Genomic DNA, 18,287 nt, shown 5'->3' on the forward strand with positions numbered 1-18,287 from the left:
ATTCAACATTTCAGAGTTCGAGTAAACTGCTAATTTGCCTGAAATACTTGGGAATCCTGTATGATCAACATATCGTATGTTCAGCTTCTCATGACAGACCATTGCGCTATAAGGCAGGGTGTACACCTCATAGCCTTGAATAGCAATGCACTCTCTTGAAAAGCTGATGGATGGGTTGAACCTTTACCTTCAGAGATGTGTGCATGTAGAAGCTGTGTGCAGGTCAGGCACTAGCGCAATCTTGCATATTACTTTTGGCCTCAGTGTGGTCCACTTTAAAGTACAATGCCTTGGCTGCAGTCAGACATGGGTGTGGCAGCTGGCCAGCATTTATTTCTCATCCTAGTTGCCCTTGAGAAGGTGGTAGTGAGCTGACACCTTAAAGTGCTGCAGACCACGTGTTGTAGGTAGACCCATACTGCCATTAGGGAGAAAATTCCAGGATTATGACTCAATGACAGTGAAAAGGATGGCAACATATTTCCAAGTCAGGATGGTGAGTGGCTTGGAGTGAAATGTGCAAATGGTGGTGTTCCCATGTGTCTTGCTGTCCTTGCCTTTCTAGACAGAAGTCGTCATGGGCCCAGAAGGTGCTGTTTCTGCAATTCATCTTTCAGGTAACATACACTGCTGCTCCTGAGTATCAGTGGTGGAGGGAGTGGATGCTTGTGGACGTGCCTATCAAGCAGGTTGCTTTGTCCTGGATGGTGGCAAGCTCCTGGAGTGTTGTTGGAGCTGCACCCATACAGGCAAGTGAGGAGCATTCCACCATCCTCCCAGTTTTTGCCTTATGGATGATTAACAAGTTTTGGGGAGTCAGGCGGTAAGTTACTTGCTGCAGTAATGTTAGCCTCTGACCTGCTTTTGTAGGCAAAGTATATATAGGTGAGTTCAGTTGAGTTTCTGGTCAATGGTAACTCTCAGGATGTTGATATTGGGGGATTAAGGTTTGACAACCCATTGAATGTTAAGGGGTGGTTCTTAGATTGTCTCTTATTGGAGATAATCATTCCCTGGCATTTGTGTAGCACAAATTTAACTTGCCATTCTTCAATCCAAGCCTGGATATTTTCTAGAACTTGTTGCATTTGAACATAGACTACTGAAGTAGCGAATGTTGCTGAACATTGGTGAACATTCCCGTTTCTGATCTTCTGATGGAGGGAAGGTCATTGACAAAGCAGCTGAAGATGATTGGGCCTAGGATACTGATGAAGATTCCTGATGAAGAGCTTACGCTCGAAACATCAACTCTCCTGCTCCTCAGATGCTGCCTGACCTGCTGTGCTTTTCCATCACCACACATTTTGACACTGTGTGGAATGCTCTGCCCCAGAGGGCAGTGGAAGCCCAGTCTCTGGATTCATTTAAGAAAGAGTTGGATAGAGCTCTCAAGGATAGTGGAATCAAGGGTTATGGAGATAAGGCAGGAACAGGATACTGATTAAGGATGATCAGCCATTATCATATTGAATGGTGGTGTAGGCTCGAAGGGCAGAATGGCCTACTCCTGCACCTATTGTCTATTGACTCTGACCTCCAGCATCTGCAGTCCTCACTTTCTCCTGGGATACTACCCTAAGGAACACCTACAGGGATATCCTGGAGCTGAGATGACTGACCTCCAATAACCACAGCCATCTTCTTATGTGCCAGGTATGACTTCAACTAGCAGAGAGTTTGCCCTTTGATTCTCACTGGTTTTGTGAGGGCTTCTTGATACCACACTCAGTCAAATGCAACCTTGATGTCAAGGGCTATAACTCTCACCTTCTCTCTAAGATTCAACACTTTTGTCCATGTTTGAACCAAGGCAGTAATGATATTGAGCTGAGTAGCCCTGGTGGAATGCAGACTGGGCATCACTGAGTAGGCTGTTGCTCAATAGCACTGCTGACACCTTCATCATTTTACTGATGATTGAGAATAGACTGACAGGGCAGTCATTGGCTGGGTTGGATCTGTCCTGTTTTGTGTATTGGATGTACTTGGGCAATTTTGCACATTGTCAGGTAGATGCCAGCATTGTAACTGCTTAGTTAGGGGAACAGAAAGTTATGGATTACAAGTCTTCAGTACTATTGCAGAATGTTGTGCCATTGCAGTTTCCAGTGCTTCCAACCATTTCTTGATAACACATGGAGTGAATCAAATTGGTTAAAGACTAGAATCTGTGATCGTGGGCACCATTGGAGGAGGGCAGTGAAAGTGTAGGAAGTGTTAATAATTTGGAAGGATGGGGTGAGTGAGAGCAGCTGAGTGGACACGATGCATGTAATGGTGAGAGTTGTAGTCCATGAGCATTGGTGAGAGGAGGGTCCAGTGGCAGAGTTAGAGGGAATGGTGGCACTATGAGTGTGAGGTAGCAGAGAGATGGTGGTACTTGTCCTTGCAGTTCACGGAAGATTATTAACCTTGTTGCTCTGCTATGATGCATTGCATTTTATCCAGGACACTGCCCGGATCTGGGTCACTGTCTCAGTCCAGGCTTACTGGGTCTATTGGTGTGGTTTCCTTTTGCCAGTCAGCAGGATACAGCACTGCTCTCCTCTCAACTAGCACCAGTATGAAAGGCAGTTTCTGAAGCTGAGGTTTAAATATGGTGCTAGCCGCTTGAACATTGCAAAGTTCTGGCAGTGACAAGCACTTCCACATTGCAGTTCCACACAATGGACACCAATGAGGCCAATCACATAATTAAAGGGCTGAAGAGCAGAAAATTGCATGAGAACAGTTGCTGAGAGTCACGGCGAATGACGCACCACAAATCTCATTTAATACAACCCTTGCCTAAGAACTGGAAAGTTCAGCCCATCTCCACTCCATGTGAGATCACAATATGCCTTTAAACTTCACCATCGTAGCAGTGTGGTGATTTTCATCTTGAACCATCAAAAGATCATGTATAAAACTGTATTTTGCCGTTGTAAAATTGTAGTTTCCCCCTTGTGATTGAAAGTACATTGTTCTTGATTTTTAGATGTTGACGAGTGTAGCATAAACAATGGAGGTTGTGAGCACAGATGCATGAACTCAGTCGGAAGTTACAAGTGTCATTGTGGGCCAGGCTATAAACTACACTGGAACAAGAAAGACTGTGTTGGTAAGAAACCGTATGAAGCTGATTATTGCTGTGCATTTTCATTTACCAAATCGTTAAGTTTGGAAGACCCTGATTGTTCACAGCTAGGTAAACAGACCTGTTCCTCCAATTTGTGGATCCTCCAGTTTGTAAACATGCTTATTTTTAATGTAATTTTTATTATCTGTTTAGTACTTGTAGCAAGAGGAGAACAGGAGATACTTTTCACTAATTTCCTTGTGATCTTCATTTCTCAACAATTATTCTGAGCGTTTTATTCTTTCTTTAGCATTTGGTATTTTCCCTTTGAAATATGTATTGGACTGTTTGTTCATGATATGATGTGTTCACGACATTTTCATAACCTTTACAGTTTACTTTTTGTTGACTTTACTGGGCAGCAGAAGATGGTTGAAATAAGATGAATTTTGTCACCATATTTCTTCACGTAATCTGGATGCAGTATTAAGATTGTGTTGAAACAGAATTGTCATAACCATGCAATTAATTTTTTTTCCATGAGTGTGTCATATTTTTATCCTCTTTAGAAGCAGAGAAGCTCCCACCAACTAAAGTGTCAGCCAAAGCCCTGCTTAACTGCAGTAAAAGAGGTGGAGCTGATATGTGCTCTCTGAGCTGCCCATCAAATGTGTACTTTGCTGCTGGTGAGTTTAATAATAAGTTACAAGTTTTTTTTTCACTATTCAATATAGTTTAAGTTCAACATACTTCACCTTCTCAAAATATTTTTCAATTATTAGGTCAGCTGACTACCGAGGGTAGATGGCTAGTTAGTGCCATATAGAAAGTAGTTTTGAAAATTTCATTATTCTAGTTTAAGGAGGGATGTAAGGAGGGATAATAAGATGTTAATTAGAGTTAGACAGAGGCTAGAGCTTTTGTTGAGGACTGCCAATAATATTGGCAAAATCAGCACAAAATTAGCTGAACCAGTAAGACGAATTATACATTTTAAATGTAAATGAATTACGCTCTAAATTTTCATTTCATTTATCGTTTATGTCCAGGTTCGTAATGCCTGGAAAATCATTAAAACTTAAAACTCTCAAGTCAAATCTATATGCTGCCAACTGCCAACTGTAATAATTTTCAAAGATGCGCAGATATGTTTTAAATGTTCTTTTGTTCATAAATTGCTTTATTTATGGTAACAAAACTATAAAATGTTTCAATATAGTTTTTCAGTAATTATTAGTGATGTTAAATCAAATTACTCGTGGATGGAAGATTGGACAATCTTATTAAAATGCTCATTTTTCTGATATACCCATTTTCTACTGTGTTAATAAACCTGCACCAGACTGCCACTCTTAAATACAGCATGGAATACATTTTGCTTTAAAGAAAACAAAATAATCTATTTTGCTGCATGATCATGATGATTCATGAAAGACTGGATTTTCATCAAGGAATTGGAAATCAGGAGTTGTGAATTTCCTGATGTCAAGATCGGGCCTCTGTACCTGTATATCTGGAAGGTGAGCTGGCCTGGAATCAGACATGGGCTGAGGCAGCAGGTTAAAATAGCTGCTTTTGTTCACAGAAACGCTGGCTTAATGCCCCCACCATCCTTCATGTCCCTTTACCTGATCTTTAACCCCTCCTCACTTCAATCCCCTACCCTGTTCATTTACCTCCATAAACCCCTTAATACAGTCACTTGCTATCTACTTTGTATGCATCTGTCCAAATAAACAAGCATCAGATGAACAAGCATTTGAAAAACCATTCATATGCTCTTCACACACTTGTAAATCTGTCAAAGCCATCAAATGCTCATTTCTCAATACAACTGTTTAGACAAACTTGTCGTACATAATTCCTTAGTATTTTGGAAGCCAGCCAAGCCAACAAATCTATTCCCCTGGACAGCTGTGTAAACCAACTTTGCAATATGAAATCCATCAGTACATTTGAAGGCAATTAAAAGATTGAACATCTGTCAAAGCTTTCAAGCAGCTAAACAGATGGCTGAGTTCTCCTCCAACAAATGAAAGCCATCATTTAAATGGTTAGCTCTGGATCTCAGACAGATAACCTTTTGATTTTGTACAATGAAGACTTTATTGAGTAAATTAATCTGTTAATACAGTTTAAGATCTTTCTGTTTTCCTTTGCTGTTCTTTCGCTTGTCAGTTTGCCAGTTGTCAAGTGACAAGCTGGCAGTCATATCATTTAGAGTCACACAGTACAGAAACAGATCCTTTGGTCCAATTTGTCTGCACTGACCAGACAACCCAATCATTTGCCAGCATTTGGCCCATATCCCTCTCAACCTTTCCTGTTCATATACCTAACCAAATGCCTTTTAAATGTTGTAATTGTACCCGCTTCCTCCACTTTCTCTGGCAGTTTGTTCCATGCACATACCAACCTCTGTGTGAAAAAGTTACCCCTTAAATCCTTTTTAAATCTTTCCTCTGTCACCTTAAACCTGTGCCCTCTTATTTTGGACTCCCCAACCCTAGGAAAAAAGAACTTGGTATTCACCTTATCCATGCCCCTCATGATTTTATAAACCTCTATAAGGTCACCCCTCAGCTTCCGATGTTCCAGGGAGAAAACAGCCCCACCCTTTACAGCCTCTCTCAATAACTCACCCCTCTGGACTCTCTCAAGTTTAACAATATCCTTCCTGTAGAAGGGCGATCAGAATTGTTCACAGTATTCTAAAAAGTGGTCTATCCAATGGCCTGTACAGCTGCAACATTACTTCCGTACTTCGATACTCAGCGTTCTGACCAATGAAGGCAAACGTGCCAAATGCCTTATTCATAACCCTGTGACTCCACATTTCAGGAATATTGCATCTGCACCCCACGTCTCTCTTTTTTTTCAGAAACACTCCCCATTAATTGTATAAGTCCTGCCCTGATTTGCTAAAGTGTAGCACCTCACACTTCTCTAAATTAAACTCCATTTGCCACTCCCTGGCTGATTGGCCCATCTGATTAAGATCCTTTTGTACTCTGAGATAATAGTCTTCACTGTCCACTACACCACCCATTTTAGTGTCATCTAGCAAACTTATTAACCATTCCCCCTGTGTTCACGTCCAAATGATGAAAATTATTTAAATAACAAAAAGCAGTGCACCCAGCACCAATCGTTGTGGTACGTCGCTTGTCAAAGGCCTCCAGTCCAAAACGCAACCCTCTACCACCACTCCTTGTTTTGTTTCTTCCAGCAAATTTTGTATCCAGTTGATTAGTTCCCCCTGCATCCCATCTTATCTAACCTTACTAACCAGTCTACCATGCAGAGCCTCATTGAATGCTTTGCTGAAGTCCATATAGGTAACATCAACCATCCTCCCTTTATCAATCTTCTTTGACACCTCTTAAAAACACTCAATCAACTAAGTGAGACATGACTTTCCATGCACAATGTCATTTGACTATTCCTAATCAGTCCTTGCCTTTCCAAATGCATGTAAATCCCGTCCATGCTATTCGATTCAGAGGGGAGGCATGTTGTGATTGTAATGAGGTCAGCCAGGTGGACCTCAAAGAATATGAATTCCCTGATTGTGGTTATTAACCTGTTCCAGTCAAGGGAGCCTTGGCTTAGATAAAAGCAGGAGTGTCAGACAATCTGACTGTGGGAGCTGACTCTGAGCTGGATCAGTGTCAAGGATTTTCCAGGTGTAAATAAAGGGTGACTTGCTGATAGGATACTGGCCTCTGTGGAGTTATTTCAAAACCCATGTTTTTCCCATTGTGTTGGTATTTGCTATCAGTTTGGTTTTTGTTTACACTGAGGTTGAGTCGACATTTCTCCATAATTAATGCCTTTTTTTATGTTAACAAGTTCTGATTATTTTTAGATATTTGTCAATAGTGTTTCATATGCATAAATACAAAGTCAAGGATTATCTACTGATTTTATATTATGAAGTTGCTTGAGAGTTTTATCAATTGAACTAATTTTCTTTAATGTGTTAAATTTGACAGAATCTGAAGATTCTTACACAATTAGATGTGGTGTATCTTCTCAATGTCAGCATTTAGATATTCCACATTGTACGGGTGAGTGAAAGAAGAATTTATAACTTATCATTTGCTCCTTTGAAGACCTATTTTGATATTCCTTATTATGGAATTACTGAAAATAATATTATTTATTATAACATTGTCAGCGTAATGTGGGTATAACAGTGCTGGTTTGTAGATGGGTTGAGGATTTTGATCTACCAAAGATGAAAGAATGATGATACATTTACTTGTCAGGATAGTTGTAACTTGGAGGGAACTTGCAGGTAATGTTGCTTCCATGTGCTTGCTGTCAGACTGACATTCCAGTTTGCCCATGTGTTCCTGGCTCCAATCTATTTTCATAAACATGGATTCAAGCGTGTGGGTGGATGGTAAGAGCTACTAACCCACAAATGGTGTTTTGGGGGAATTAAGGTGGTTTCAGACTGACTGGAATTTTTCCCATAGGAGCCAACATGGCTGAGGTATGGAGGAAGCATCCTGGCAGTAGACCATGGGCAGTTCTTCGATGGCATTTTAAAATCCCTCTCTTATTATCCTCTTAATGGTTCTCTAGGTAAGACACCACTAATTGGCCAGTTTGTAAAAGGTCATGTCAGCTGGAGTTTGGGATCTAGAAATGCACTCACTGCAGGGGTATCAACTCCAAAGCAAAAATCCAGCTTGCTGAGTTTACAAGCAGCTCCAATTACTTCCCTTCAGTGAATAGTTGAGTAGTGGTTGTAAAGGGAGAAGTCAGATTCCAATTTAGCAGCTAATTATTATAACAGACCATGAGCAATGCCACAGGAAATTTGCTGGTCTGAATGGATTTCATTTATATTGTTATTTGAAAACTATTGACAACCTTTTACTAATTAATTGTAACTGGAGAGTTAGGTTGGTAGTATTACAGAGTAGTATAGTCCAATAGAAATCACTAACTAACTACACATGAAATAGTGAAGCAATCTTAGTTTCATGCACCATTTTCAGTGCAAAATGTCAGTTATAAAATGCAGTTAACAGTCCGTGCACTTTATATATACTTAAACATCATCTACAATTTGGTGTGAAACTTTGGAGGCTTTCTGTTTCACCAGTGTTTATCATTCAAGCATGAGATTATCATCATACTTTCGTGCAGCTGTTATCTTTCTGTCCAGCAGTTGTGAGCGATATTTCAACTTCTTTAGAATGATTGCTGAGTGGTTGATTCATGCAACAAGACCCAGCAGATCCATCCTCTGTTCTCCATTCAGAACAGAGTAGGATATTTTTTGTTCTTTGCTATGAATGCCTCAGGGATCTGCCTGTTATTGGTATATGTCCTTCTGCTAAGCCTAAGGAGTTATTGCAATTAATTCTCTCTCCACAAAAATGTTATTTCTATTTCACAATTGTGCTGTTTTCACCCATATGTATCATTTTAGCCAGCACCAACAAGGCATAACCATCAAAATGAAGTGCACACGCCAATCAAAACCACTTGCATTCCTTGTTTTTCACCATTATTTTACCAATCACTAAGGTTAAACTGTTCAAACATGTGTGAGCATGAGTATTATCAGCACATGCACAATAACATCATCTATTTCTTCTCGTTTAAATTTGCTTATTGGAAATGCAGTTCACCAAACTGGATTCCATATGAGCAGATTTTGCTCAGACAAATATATTGAAGGATGCAATTGCAGAGTATTCATATCATAGAAAATAAATTAAGATCTCAATTTCACAATGTCACTAGTTTAGCAGCCATGCTGTGATCAGAGATTTAAACATCAATGAGACCTATAAGATTTAGTAATTGTGTTTTGTTCAATGACCAACTGCTGTGCTAAACAAGTCAAAGTTTCCTTCTTCAAAATACATCTCAGTTTGAATGTTACTGGACATACAGCAAACGTACAATTCAGGTCCCACACCTTCAGTCCTGACTTGTAACTGTTGGAATTCAGATGTGAGGCCAACTAAAAAAAGGTAGAACATTTGACACCTGAAATAACTAGTATTTTAATAATGTATCTGAAGCATGTTGAGCATGTCCCGAGTTGCTATACACAACTAATGTGTTTTTTGTTAAGGTTACAAAATGGATCTCTTTGTCGGTCAGAAAAGCATGCAACCCCGCAGTAGCAAGGTTAAACAATGTCAAATCATCAGAAAAAACAGGAACATTTAATTTAAACATTAGGGACTGTCATGTAATTAGAATCCTGTGTGAATGTTCAGTTTAAATCAAGAAACTTGTGTATCATATTATTGTCTAAATTACCAAATTAGGTTTGATAAAATGGAGAAACTTGTTTTTAAAGTTCAAATTTTAATAGCAAAATTTAATCATTTATTTTTATGCGAATCCAAAAAAGCATTATTTTTGGAATGTGTTTTTTGTGAATGTTTGTTTGCTCACTGAGCTGGAAGGTTCATTTTCAGACGTTTCGTCACCATACTAGGTAACATCTTCAATGAGCCTCTGAATGAAGTATTGGTGGTATACCTCGCTTTCTATTTATATGTTTGCACTTCCAATAGTTGGTGATGTGATTTCCTTTGGGGGATGTTATTTCCTGTTCTTTTTCTCAGGGGTGGTAAATGGGATCCAAGTCAATGTGTTTGTTGACAGAATTCCAATTGGACTGCCATGCTTCTAGGAATTCTTGTGTGTGTCCCTGTTTGGCTTGTCCTAGGATGGATGTGTTGTCCCAGTCGAAGTGGTGTCCTTCATCCGTATGTAAGGATACCAGTGGATCATGTTGTTTTGTGGCTAGTTGATGTCCCTGTATCCTGGTGGCTAGTTTTCTGCCTGTTTGTCCAATGTAGTGTTTGTTACAGTTCTTGCAAGGTTTTTTGTAAATGACATTAGTTTTGCTTGTCTGTATAGGTCTTTCAAGTTCATTAGCTGCTGTTTTAGTATGTTAGTGGGTTTGTGGGCTATCATGATGCTAAGGGGTCTGAGTAGTCTGGCAGTCATTTCTGAGATGTCTTTGATGTAGGGGAGAGTGGCTAGGGTTTCTGGATGTATGTCTGCTTGTTTGAGTTTGTTGCTCAGAAGACTGTGTTCACTGGGTACCTGTTTTTTTTAAATACACTGTATAGGTGATTTTCCCCTGCTCTGCGTAGTTCCTCTGTGCTGCAGTGTGTGGTGGCTTATTGGAATAATGTTCTAATGCAGCTTCATTTGTGGATGTGGGGTGATTGCTTCTGTAGTTCAATATTTGGTCCATATGTGTTGTTTTATTTTGGTTTTTGTTTTAGTTTGTTTTTTTTGTTTCCTTTTTTAAAATCTTTGATATAAAAGGTTTTTACAGAGCTACGTTTCAATTATAAATTTAAAGCCCATTCTTCTTGTGTAGCTTGGCAACAAGTGTGGCAGGTTCTTTGACTGGGAGACCATTAAGAGCAACTATGATCCTATCCTCTATCAACCAACATCTGAATGTTTTCCAGTGGCCAGAAACCTGATGAGCTTCTAATTTCCCATTTGTAGCCTGTATTAAAGTTAGAGAATATAGCACAGATCAGGTAGAGGCACAACATTATTAGGTCATAGTTTGAGGTCAGCAGCAAGCAATAGCACTAGCCATTTGTTACAATTATGTTTGCCTCAGACTTTATGGATTTTCACAAAGTAACTTACAATTATTAGAAACCTGAAACAGGTCAGTGCTCTCTACAGAAGCTCTGGGACCTGAATGACAAGCGCTGGAATATAACAGCATAAGAAACAAAAATTGGAGTGGGCCATTGGATCTTTTAAACTCTGACATTCAAAAAGATCACGACTGCTGTTGGACCTCAGCTGCAGCTACTCATTATACCCATTGAAATAACTTCACATATCATCCAGGATTCCCTGATTGGACCAGTTTACCAAGGTCACTTTGTGTGCCTGGAAAACACACTTTTCCCTTCTAAGTCATACACCCGACTGGCAGAAACATCTAAGGACTATGTCCAAGCTCTTAAGTGCTCTCTACTGATCTTACCTGTTAGTAGCGTGGCATCCAGATAAATGGTAATCTTGGGTAGATCTTGTAAAAATGTTCTCCTTCCTCCACTGAAAAATGGCACAGACTGAAACTACCCCATATGGCAAGTGTTGTATTTTGGTACAAACCCTTATGGGTATTAATTATAGCATATTTCTGGGAATCCTCATTTAACCGTAATTGCATGTACAAATGGCTCATGTCCAGCGTCGTAAAAGGCAGGCTCCCTGCTGGCTTTGTGTATAAGTCCTTTGAGAGGGGGATTGGGTATTTATCCAGCTGCGGGAAACAGTTTAATGTTTGTTTGAAATCCCCACAAAGGTGAACCAACCCATTAGGCTTCACAATCCGTATAACAGATGCTGTCCGTTCCCCAAATTGTACTGGAAAGCTTCCTTAGCTTTCCAGCCTTCTGATTTCTGTCTCTACTTTTGCATGTAAAGCAAAGGGTACTGGTCAGGACTTGCAGATTCATGGAATTGCTTCCTGGTTAACACACAAGGTCACCTTGGTCCCTGTGATAGTCTCTGGACCTTCCTGAAAAACTTCCAGGTATTTCATTAGGACTTCACTGAGGCAGCCATTTTCTATCTGGTCGGCATGGACGGATTGGACCGAAGGGTCTGTTTCCATGCTGTACATCTCTATGACTCTAATTAAGGTGAATTTTTCTCAACCAAGTTCACCCCATGAGGCTCGGGCCTGAGCTTTTTACTACAATTAGTGGTATCTGAACCAGATGCTTCTCATACAAGATCAGAACTAAAGTTGTCCCCTTAATCTGTTAATGGTTCCCCGCTATGGGTTCTTAGTCTAGCTGAGTTCTTACACAAAAGTAAAAGATGGAGACCAGAATTTTGTTAAAGACTGTTACTACAATCACTGACACAGCTGCACCAATATCAAGGTTCTAACCTTTATTAGAACCAGATGACCATTTAACCATTGCTTATTTTTGGTTCTGATTTGGATGTTGCTGAGCAATTTAACTGTTCCAAGCCAGATGTAGGTGGGCTTTCAGGGTGTGCACTCTCCTAGATACCGGCTTATGAGTTCTCCTACTCAGTTCAGGCTCGTGGCACTCTTTTTGCTGTCCTGAGTCCACATACCGGCAGCAACTCCAATAGCTTGCTGGCCCTGAAGAAAATTTTAAACCATTTGGCTGAGGCTTGGTTTTGTTTTGGAATTTTGCTGTGGGCTGACCTAGAGTCCTTCTGTTTAGGAAATGTCCTGAGTGAGGTTATGAAATTACCTTCACTGTAGTGATGTTCTCCCTAGCTTGGTCACTTTGGCGAGGATGTCCACTTTCATTGGAATAGCCTGTAGCTCCCATGCTCCACATGCTGCATTTTCTAGTGATGAAGCCAGTTCCGATGCCCATTTGAAGTCCAGCTGAGCTTCAGCTAACAGGCAGTTTTGCATGGTTACATCATTAATCCCACATACCAAATGGTGTCTCAGCATCTCATTAAGGGTTAAACCAAAGAGTCACATGCTTCTGCCAGTCGTTTTAACCTCGTCAAAAATCTGACATGGATTCACCTGGTTGTCAAACTGCCAAGTAAAACCAACAACATCTCAGAGTTCAAGAATACTTGGGGTCGTAATACTCCTTCACTAAATCCATCAACTCTTGAAATAATTTAGTATCTGGTGCCTCAGGAAATGTTAGGCTCCTAATAACCAAAAAAGCTGTGGATCCACAAGCTGTCAGGATGCCAGAAATGCTTATGAACTCAAAGATAACTGTTGTGAATGAATTTCTTTAGGAGCGTATATTTTCTCTCATCACCATTGAAATAAACCATAGAGAACAGTATCCCTTTACTTACATGTGAGCAGTGGTCTGGCTAACTCATAGCCAGCTTTCAGAGTGAGCAGAGCCTCTGATACTTCTGTTTTTATCTGTCAGTCATGGCTTCCTGATTGGATCAGGTTAATAGCCCCAATCAGGGAACTCATATTCTATGAGGTCCACCTGACTGACCTTGTTACAATCACTACACCTATAATTCCTGTAGGACTCAGAATTCACCTTTGTCTTGAATATTCTCAATGTCTAAGCATTTGCAGCTCTTCAGAGTGGAGATTCCAAAGATTCACAACCTTTTTAGTGGAGAAATATCACCTTATCTCAGTCCTAAATGACAAACACTTTATCCTGTGACATTGTGTTGCAGATTTCTCGACTAAAGGAAATATTTTCTCAGCATCTACCTTGATAAACTTCTTAATGGTGTATATGTTTTAATTAAACTGCCTTTACTTCTTTTGAACACTGAGGAATAGAGACCTCATCTAACCAATCTCTCCGCAAGGACAATCCCCTCAGTTTAGGAATCAGATGAGTTAGCACTTGTTGCAGTCACAGAAGGACAGTTAATTCCTTCCCTAGAGACTGAAATTGCACATAATATTCCAAGTGTGATCTTGTTAATGCTCTCCATAATTGTAGGAAGAGATTTTTACTTTTATACTCCAATTTCATCGCAAAAAGAGACAGAGAGTCAGGAGACTGTGTCTCAGTGAACCATAGACTAAGCAAATTAGTGAATGTGATAAATGTTGGTATGTTGTCATTAAGTTTAAATGTAGATTAAGAATCAGACTGTAACATAGAACAAATGACCTTCATGTCAGTTAAACGGTACTGGATGTGAGGAAGCAGTGGCTACCTGGTAGTGACGGTTTTCTGTAAATCAGCTGAAAGTAACTGGTTCAGTTGATGCTAACTATTGTAGCAGAATGTTTTTCACATTGCACAGACAATAAGGGGCACACATTTAGGAAACTAAGACTGTGTGAATACTTAAATTGAGTGAATACTGAATTTTGTTCCCATTGGAATTTGGTGCGTAAGAGTATATTGCAACTAGTAAAGTGTATTGAATAATATTTGGAATTATCAATACTATTAAATGTTCATTAATAGTTACAAAGTTTACTAGTATTAGTAAAGGTATTTTATTAGCAGTAGTAAGGTTAACTAATAAGTAAAGAATAGCAGAGTTATTTCAATTCGATAATATATATTCTTTGCTATACCGGGAAATCCAGGACATTTCCCAACATTTAACTATTTATGTTCCAAGTGTCATCAGTTGCAGCAACTTAAGGTCTGGATTTTAGAACTTCAGCAGTGTCTGGCGTCACTGTGGGATGCATTGTGAAGCTAATTGCTGTGGGAGTAGCATGTGTATAATGTGATCACTATGTAGCATGAGAGGAAATGGATGAACTTCAGATAGTCAAAATGAATAGGCAGGCAATATAGGAGTTGCCAAATGCACCTTGCTCATCAACCAGTATTTAATGCTGAATACTGAGGTGAGTGATAGTCACTGACATCACGGAGTTGCTACAGAGCACTTTGAACGAGGGTGAGTAGCCAATTGTAATGGCCCACAATGGGACCCAGTAGCATAGGTGAAAAAGGGATGTGGAGCTGCAGTCAGAATTTGTGGAGGTATGCAGAAATTGCAGGTAGGATTTCAACAGTTGTATTCTTTGGATTATTCCCAGTACCACATGCTTGAGAACATAGAGGAGGATAAAGCAGACAAATGGATGACTGGAAAGTTTATGCAGGAGAGTGAACTTTAAATTCTTGGGACATTGGGACCAACTCTGGAGAAGATGGAACCTGTACCAGACAGCTGGTTTGCACATGAATAGAAGAATTGAAATCCTAGTGGAGTATTTTGCTAATTCTACTGGGGAGGGTTTAACTTGGCAGGGTGCTGTAGTCAGAAGATAATATCAAAAAGGATGTTAATGATCTAGACTTTGATGTACAGAGCACAATTTCAAAATTCATAAATGATTCAGAACTTGGAAGGATTATAAATTGTGAGGAGGACAACTTCAAACATCAGGGTTGGTAGAGTGGGTGGATAATTGACAGATGAATAACAATTGAGAGAAGTACAAGGTGATACATTTTGATAGGAAGAGCACAGAAATACAATTCATTGCGTACAGCTATAAAGTAGGTTCAGGAACAGAGGGACCTGGGTGTATATATGCGTAAGTTATTAAAGATGGTAGGACAGGCTGAGAAAGAACTTAATAGTGTGTAGTATTCTGGGCATTATTAATGAGAACATAGCATACGGAAGAGCAGGGAGGTCATGTTAAACTTCTTTAGGATTTTAGTTTGGCCATTGAGGGAGTATTACATCCAGTTCTGGGTATTGCATTTTAGCAAGGATGTGAAGGTGTTGAAGAAAGTACAGAATGGTTCAAGGGATGAGGCAATTTAGTTATGAAGATAAGTTGGAGAAGTTAGGACTGTTCTTGGACAAGAGAACATTGAGAGGAAATCTGATAGGCCTCTTCAAAAAACATGAGAGGTCTGACAGAGTAAATAGGGAGATAATGTTCCCACTCACAACTGGATTGAAAATGAGAAGGCATTAATTTAAAGTAATTAAAATGTCTAAAACAGTGACGTGAGGGAAGAAAAAAACACATAGCGAGTGGCTAAAATCTGGGTGAAAAGAGAAATGGATTGTTTCTTTTCAAATAACTGTGCAAAATTATGTGCAAAAGGCAAGACAATGGCATTAAGTGAGATGCACATTTGGAGAGCTGGTGTGTGGCACATTAGGCTGAATGGTCTCCTCCTGCATTATACAAGTTTTGGATTCTGCGAAAAGCTAACATACCATAATCCTTGCTATTTGCTAGCTCTTAGCTTTGGCTGTTAACCTTCAGTGATTCATGTACATGAACATTCATGTTTTTGAATGCAAACATTTCCAATTCTGTCATCATTTGAGAAGGATAACCTCACCACTTTCCATCATCCAGCTTTGTTTTTGCCTATTCAACCGACCCCTATTGAAATTCTTTCAGAGGTTTATTAAATTAGATTACTTACAGTGTGGAAACAGGGCCTTTGGCCCAACAAGGCCACACCAAACCGCCGAAGCGCACCCACCCAGACCCATTCCCCTATGTTTTCCCTTGCACCTAACACTACGGGCAATTTAGCATGGCCAATTCACCTCACCTGCACATTTTTGGACTGTGGGAGGAAACCGGAGCACCCGGAGGAAACCCACGCAGACACTGGGAGAATGTGAAAACTCCACACAGTCAGTTGCCTGAGGCAGGAATCGAACCTGGATCTCTGGCGCTGTGAGGCAGCAGTACTAACCACTGTGTCACCGTGCCGCCCACCAACTAACTTTTTGTGTCATCAGAAAAAGTGAATAGTTTATGTACAGTCCAGTCATTATTGTAGAATCTAAGTACTGAATCTTGCTGTACCCCACACGTTATAAGCCGAGAAATATCAATTAGAATATTTAATTCAATGTTAAATCATAGAAAATGAAAAAGGCAAAGGAAGATTAGAATTAAGATAAACTTATTAGAAAGCAAAGGAGGTGAAATTCCACCAGTGAATTAGTGCAATTAAGGATAAAACCTTCAGTTTGCAGTGCAAGCAAGCAATGAATACAAATGCATTCTATAAGTGTGAAGGTGGTTGGTGCACAAAAAAACTATTTTCTAACGAACCCATTCAGGGATGTTATTATACACCTCTGGGACAGTTGACCTCCTGGCTTAGAGATAGGGGTATTACCACTGTGCAATAAGAGTCCACAATAAACGGATTTATTGCTTGAAGATGATTACAACAGGACTAGAAAACCTGCAATCTTCTAATAGGACCTCGATTAACACTGAAATCAGACACCTTATCCATTAGACCTTGCAACCAGTGTTTATCTGCAGATCCATGTTGTGTTCTGTTGCATACTAAAATTTCTGAAGAAATACTGCCTCTTTCTTTTCAGGATTGAATGCTACAATCCTGCCAATAGTAAAGACTACAGCAAGTTTTAAAATCAATGCGGGAAGATGTGAGCTAAGCCGAATCAAAGAGAAGATTAACAGCAGTCTAAAGCAGATCTCTTCAGGTACATAGAAATGAAAGTAATTTTGAGCTGTTCAATCAAAAAAGCAAATAATTGCTTGAAGTATTACTGCTCCATTTGCACAATTTCAGCTTTTGTCCCAGCAGGAAGAATTAAAGTAGCAAACTGACATGTTCTTCACAAGAGAATCAGGAAAATAATTGAAACTTGGATCACTTGTGGTGTTATTCTGCTGTGGGCAACTATTAACTTACAAACTAAAGTTAATTGTGTCAGTGCCTTCCATCATCGCCTTCACTAATCGTCCTCAAACTAAAATTTAGTTCAGCCAAAATCAAATACAATCATTTTTCATACAGTTAAAATCACACAACATCAGGTTATAGTCCAACAGGTTTATTTGGAAGCTCTAGTTTTCAGAGAGCCGCTCCTTCATCAGGTGGTTGTGACACAATTAGCTGTACAAATTATACAGTTAAATAGCAAAACTAACAGAATTAACATTTCCTTTGAATTCTTTATGCGACAATTGGCATGTAAGTAACAGCCATACAGGAAGAAGGTTCCAGGTTTGAGCTAAACCAGTTGATCGCATTTGTGGTAAACTGGGATACTGAAATTGGCTTCAACTTCCCTGACTTGGGGAGGAGTCAAAAGAGCTGTTTTTTGTTCCTGGTCCTGATCCAGCGATCTCTTCTAAGTTTAGACATTAACAAGTGCAGACTTGGGCTTGGCTAATTTGCTCAGGTTAGATAGCTTGTCAACATTAACTGTTTGGAATCATACATGAATAAAAACAGCTTTACAGATTGATGAAGGTGACTGGCACTCTTGAGGAGAACAAAACCTAGCAACTGTCAGTACCTGCAGTATAGAGGAGCTGGTACTGTTGTGGTAATGTCACTGGCCTAGCAATCCAGAACACCAGACCAATGTTCTAGGGTCATGAGTTCAAACCCCACCATGGTAATATGGTGAAATTTAAATTCACTAACATCTGGATGGGCAATAAATCCTGACCTAGCCAGCAATACAAATTCTGTGAACAAAATTTATTTTAAAACTGTGTGTATGATGATCCATAACACAGTTTAATCAGCATATGACCTCCTTTCCTCTCTGGCGCAACTGTTCAACTAAAACAAATGATATTGAAATTAGTGATGATTAAAGAGTTATGTACTCATAGCCATATATTTTTAAATATCCACCTAAATGTTCTAGAAAAATAAATCCAGCACAGACTTTTATACTTTCCACATGTTTAAGTATGTTTAATTAATTAAAACCTCCTATTTTTACTAATTCTGCTCTTTTGTCTTTATGT

General features: G+C 39.6%; 1 protein-coding gene across 9 annotated transcripts in view; it reads left to right on the top strand.

Moving 5' to 3' along the window:
• The window catches only part of scube2 (signal peptide, CUB domain, EGF-like 2), a 159,321-nt gene that overhangs the window by 97,408 nt on the left and 43,626 nt on the right, over positions 1 to 18,287 (top strand). For 7 of the 9 annotated variants that reach the window (XM_072592294.1, XM_072592298.1, XM_072592301.1 and 4 more), the window contains 4 exons: positions 2,981 to 3,103; positions 3,631 to 3,747; positions 7,057 to 7,131; positions 16,880 to 17,002. In XM_072592294.1, coding sequence (XP_072448395.1) covers positions 2,981 to 3,103; positions 3,631 to 3,747; positions 7,057 to 7,131; positions 16,880 to 17,002 — 438 coding nt within the window. The remainder of the gene's footprint in view (positions 1 to 2,980; positions 3,104 to 3,630; positions 3,748 to 7,056; positions 7,132 to 16,879; positions 17,003 to 18,287) is intronic. The other 2 variants (XM_072592299.1, XM_072592300.1) reach the window with 1 other exon arrangement.

This window comes from Chiloscyllium punctatum, chromosome 22, assembly GCF_047496795.1.
Source record: "Chiloscyllium punctatum isolate Juve2018m chromosome 22, sChiPun1.3, whole genome shotgun sequence".
Lineage (NCBI taxonomy): Eukaryota > Metazoa > Chordata > Chondrichthyes > Orectolobiformes > Hemiscylliidae > Chiloscyllium > Chiloscyllium punctatum.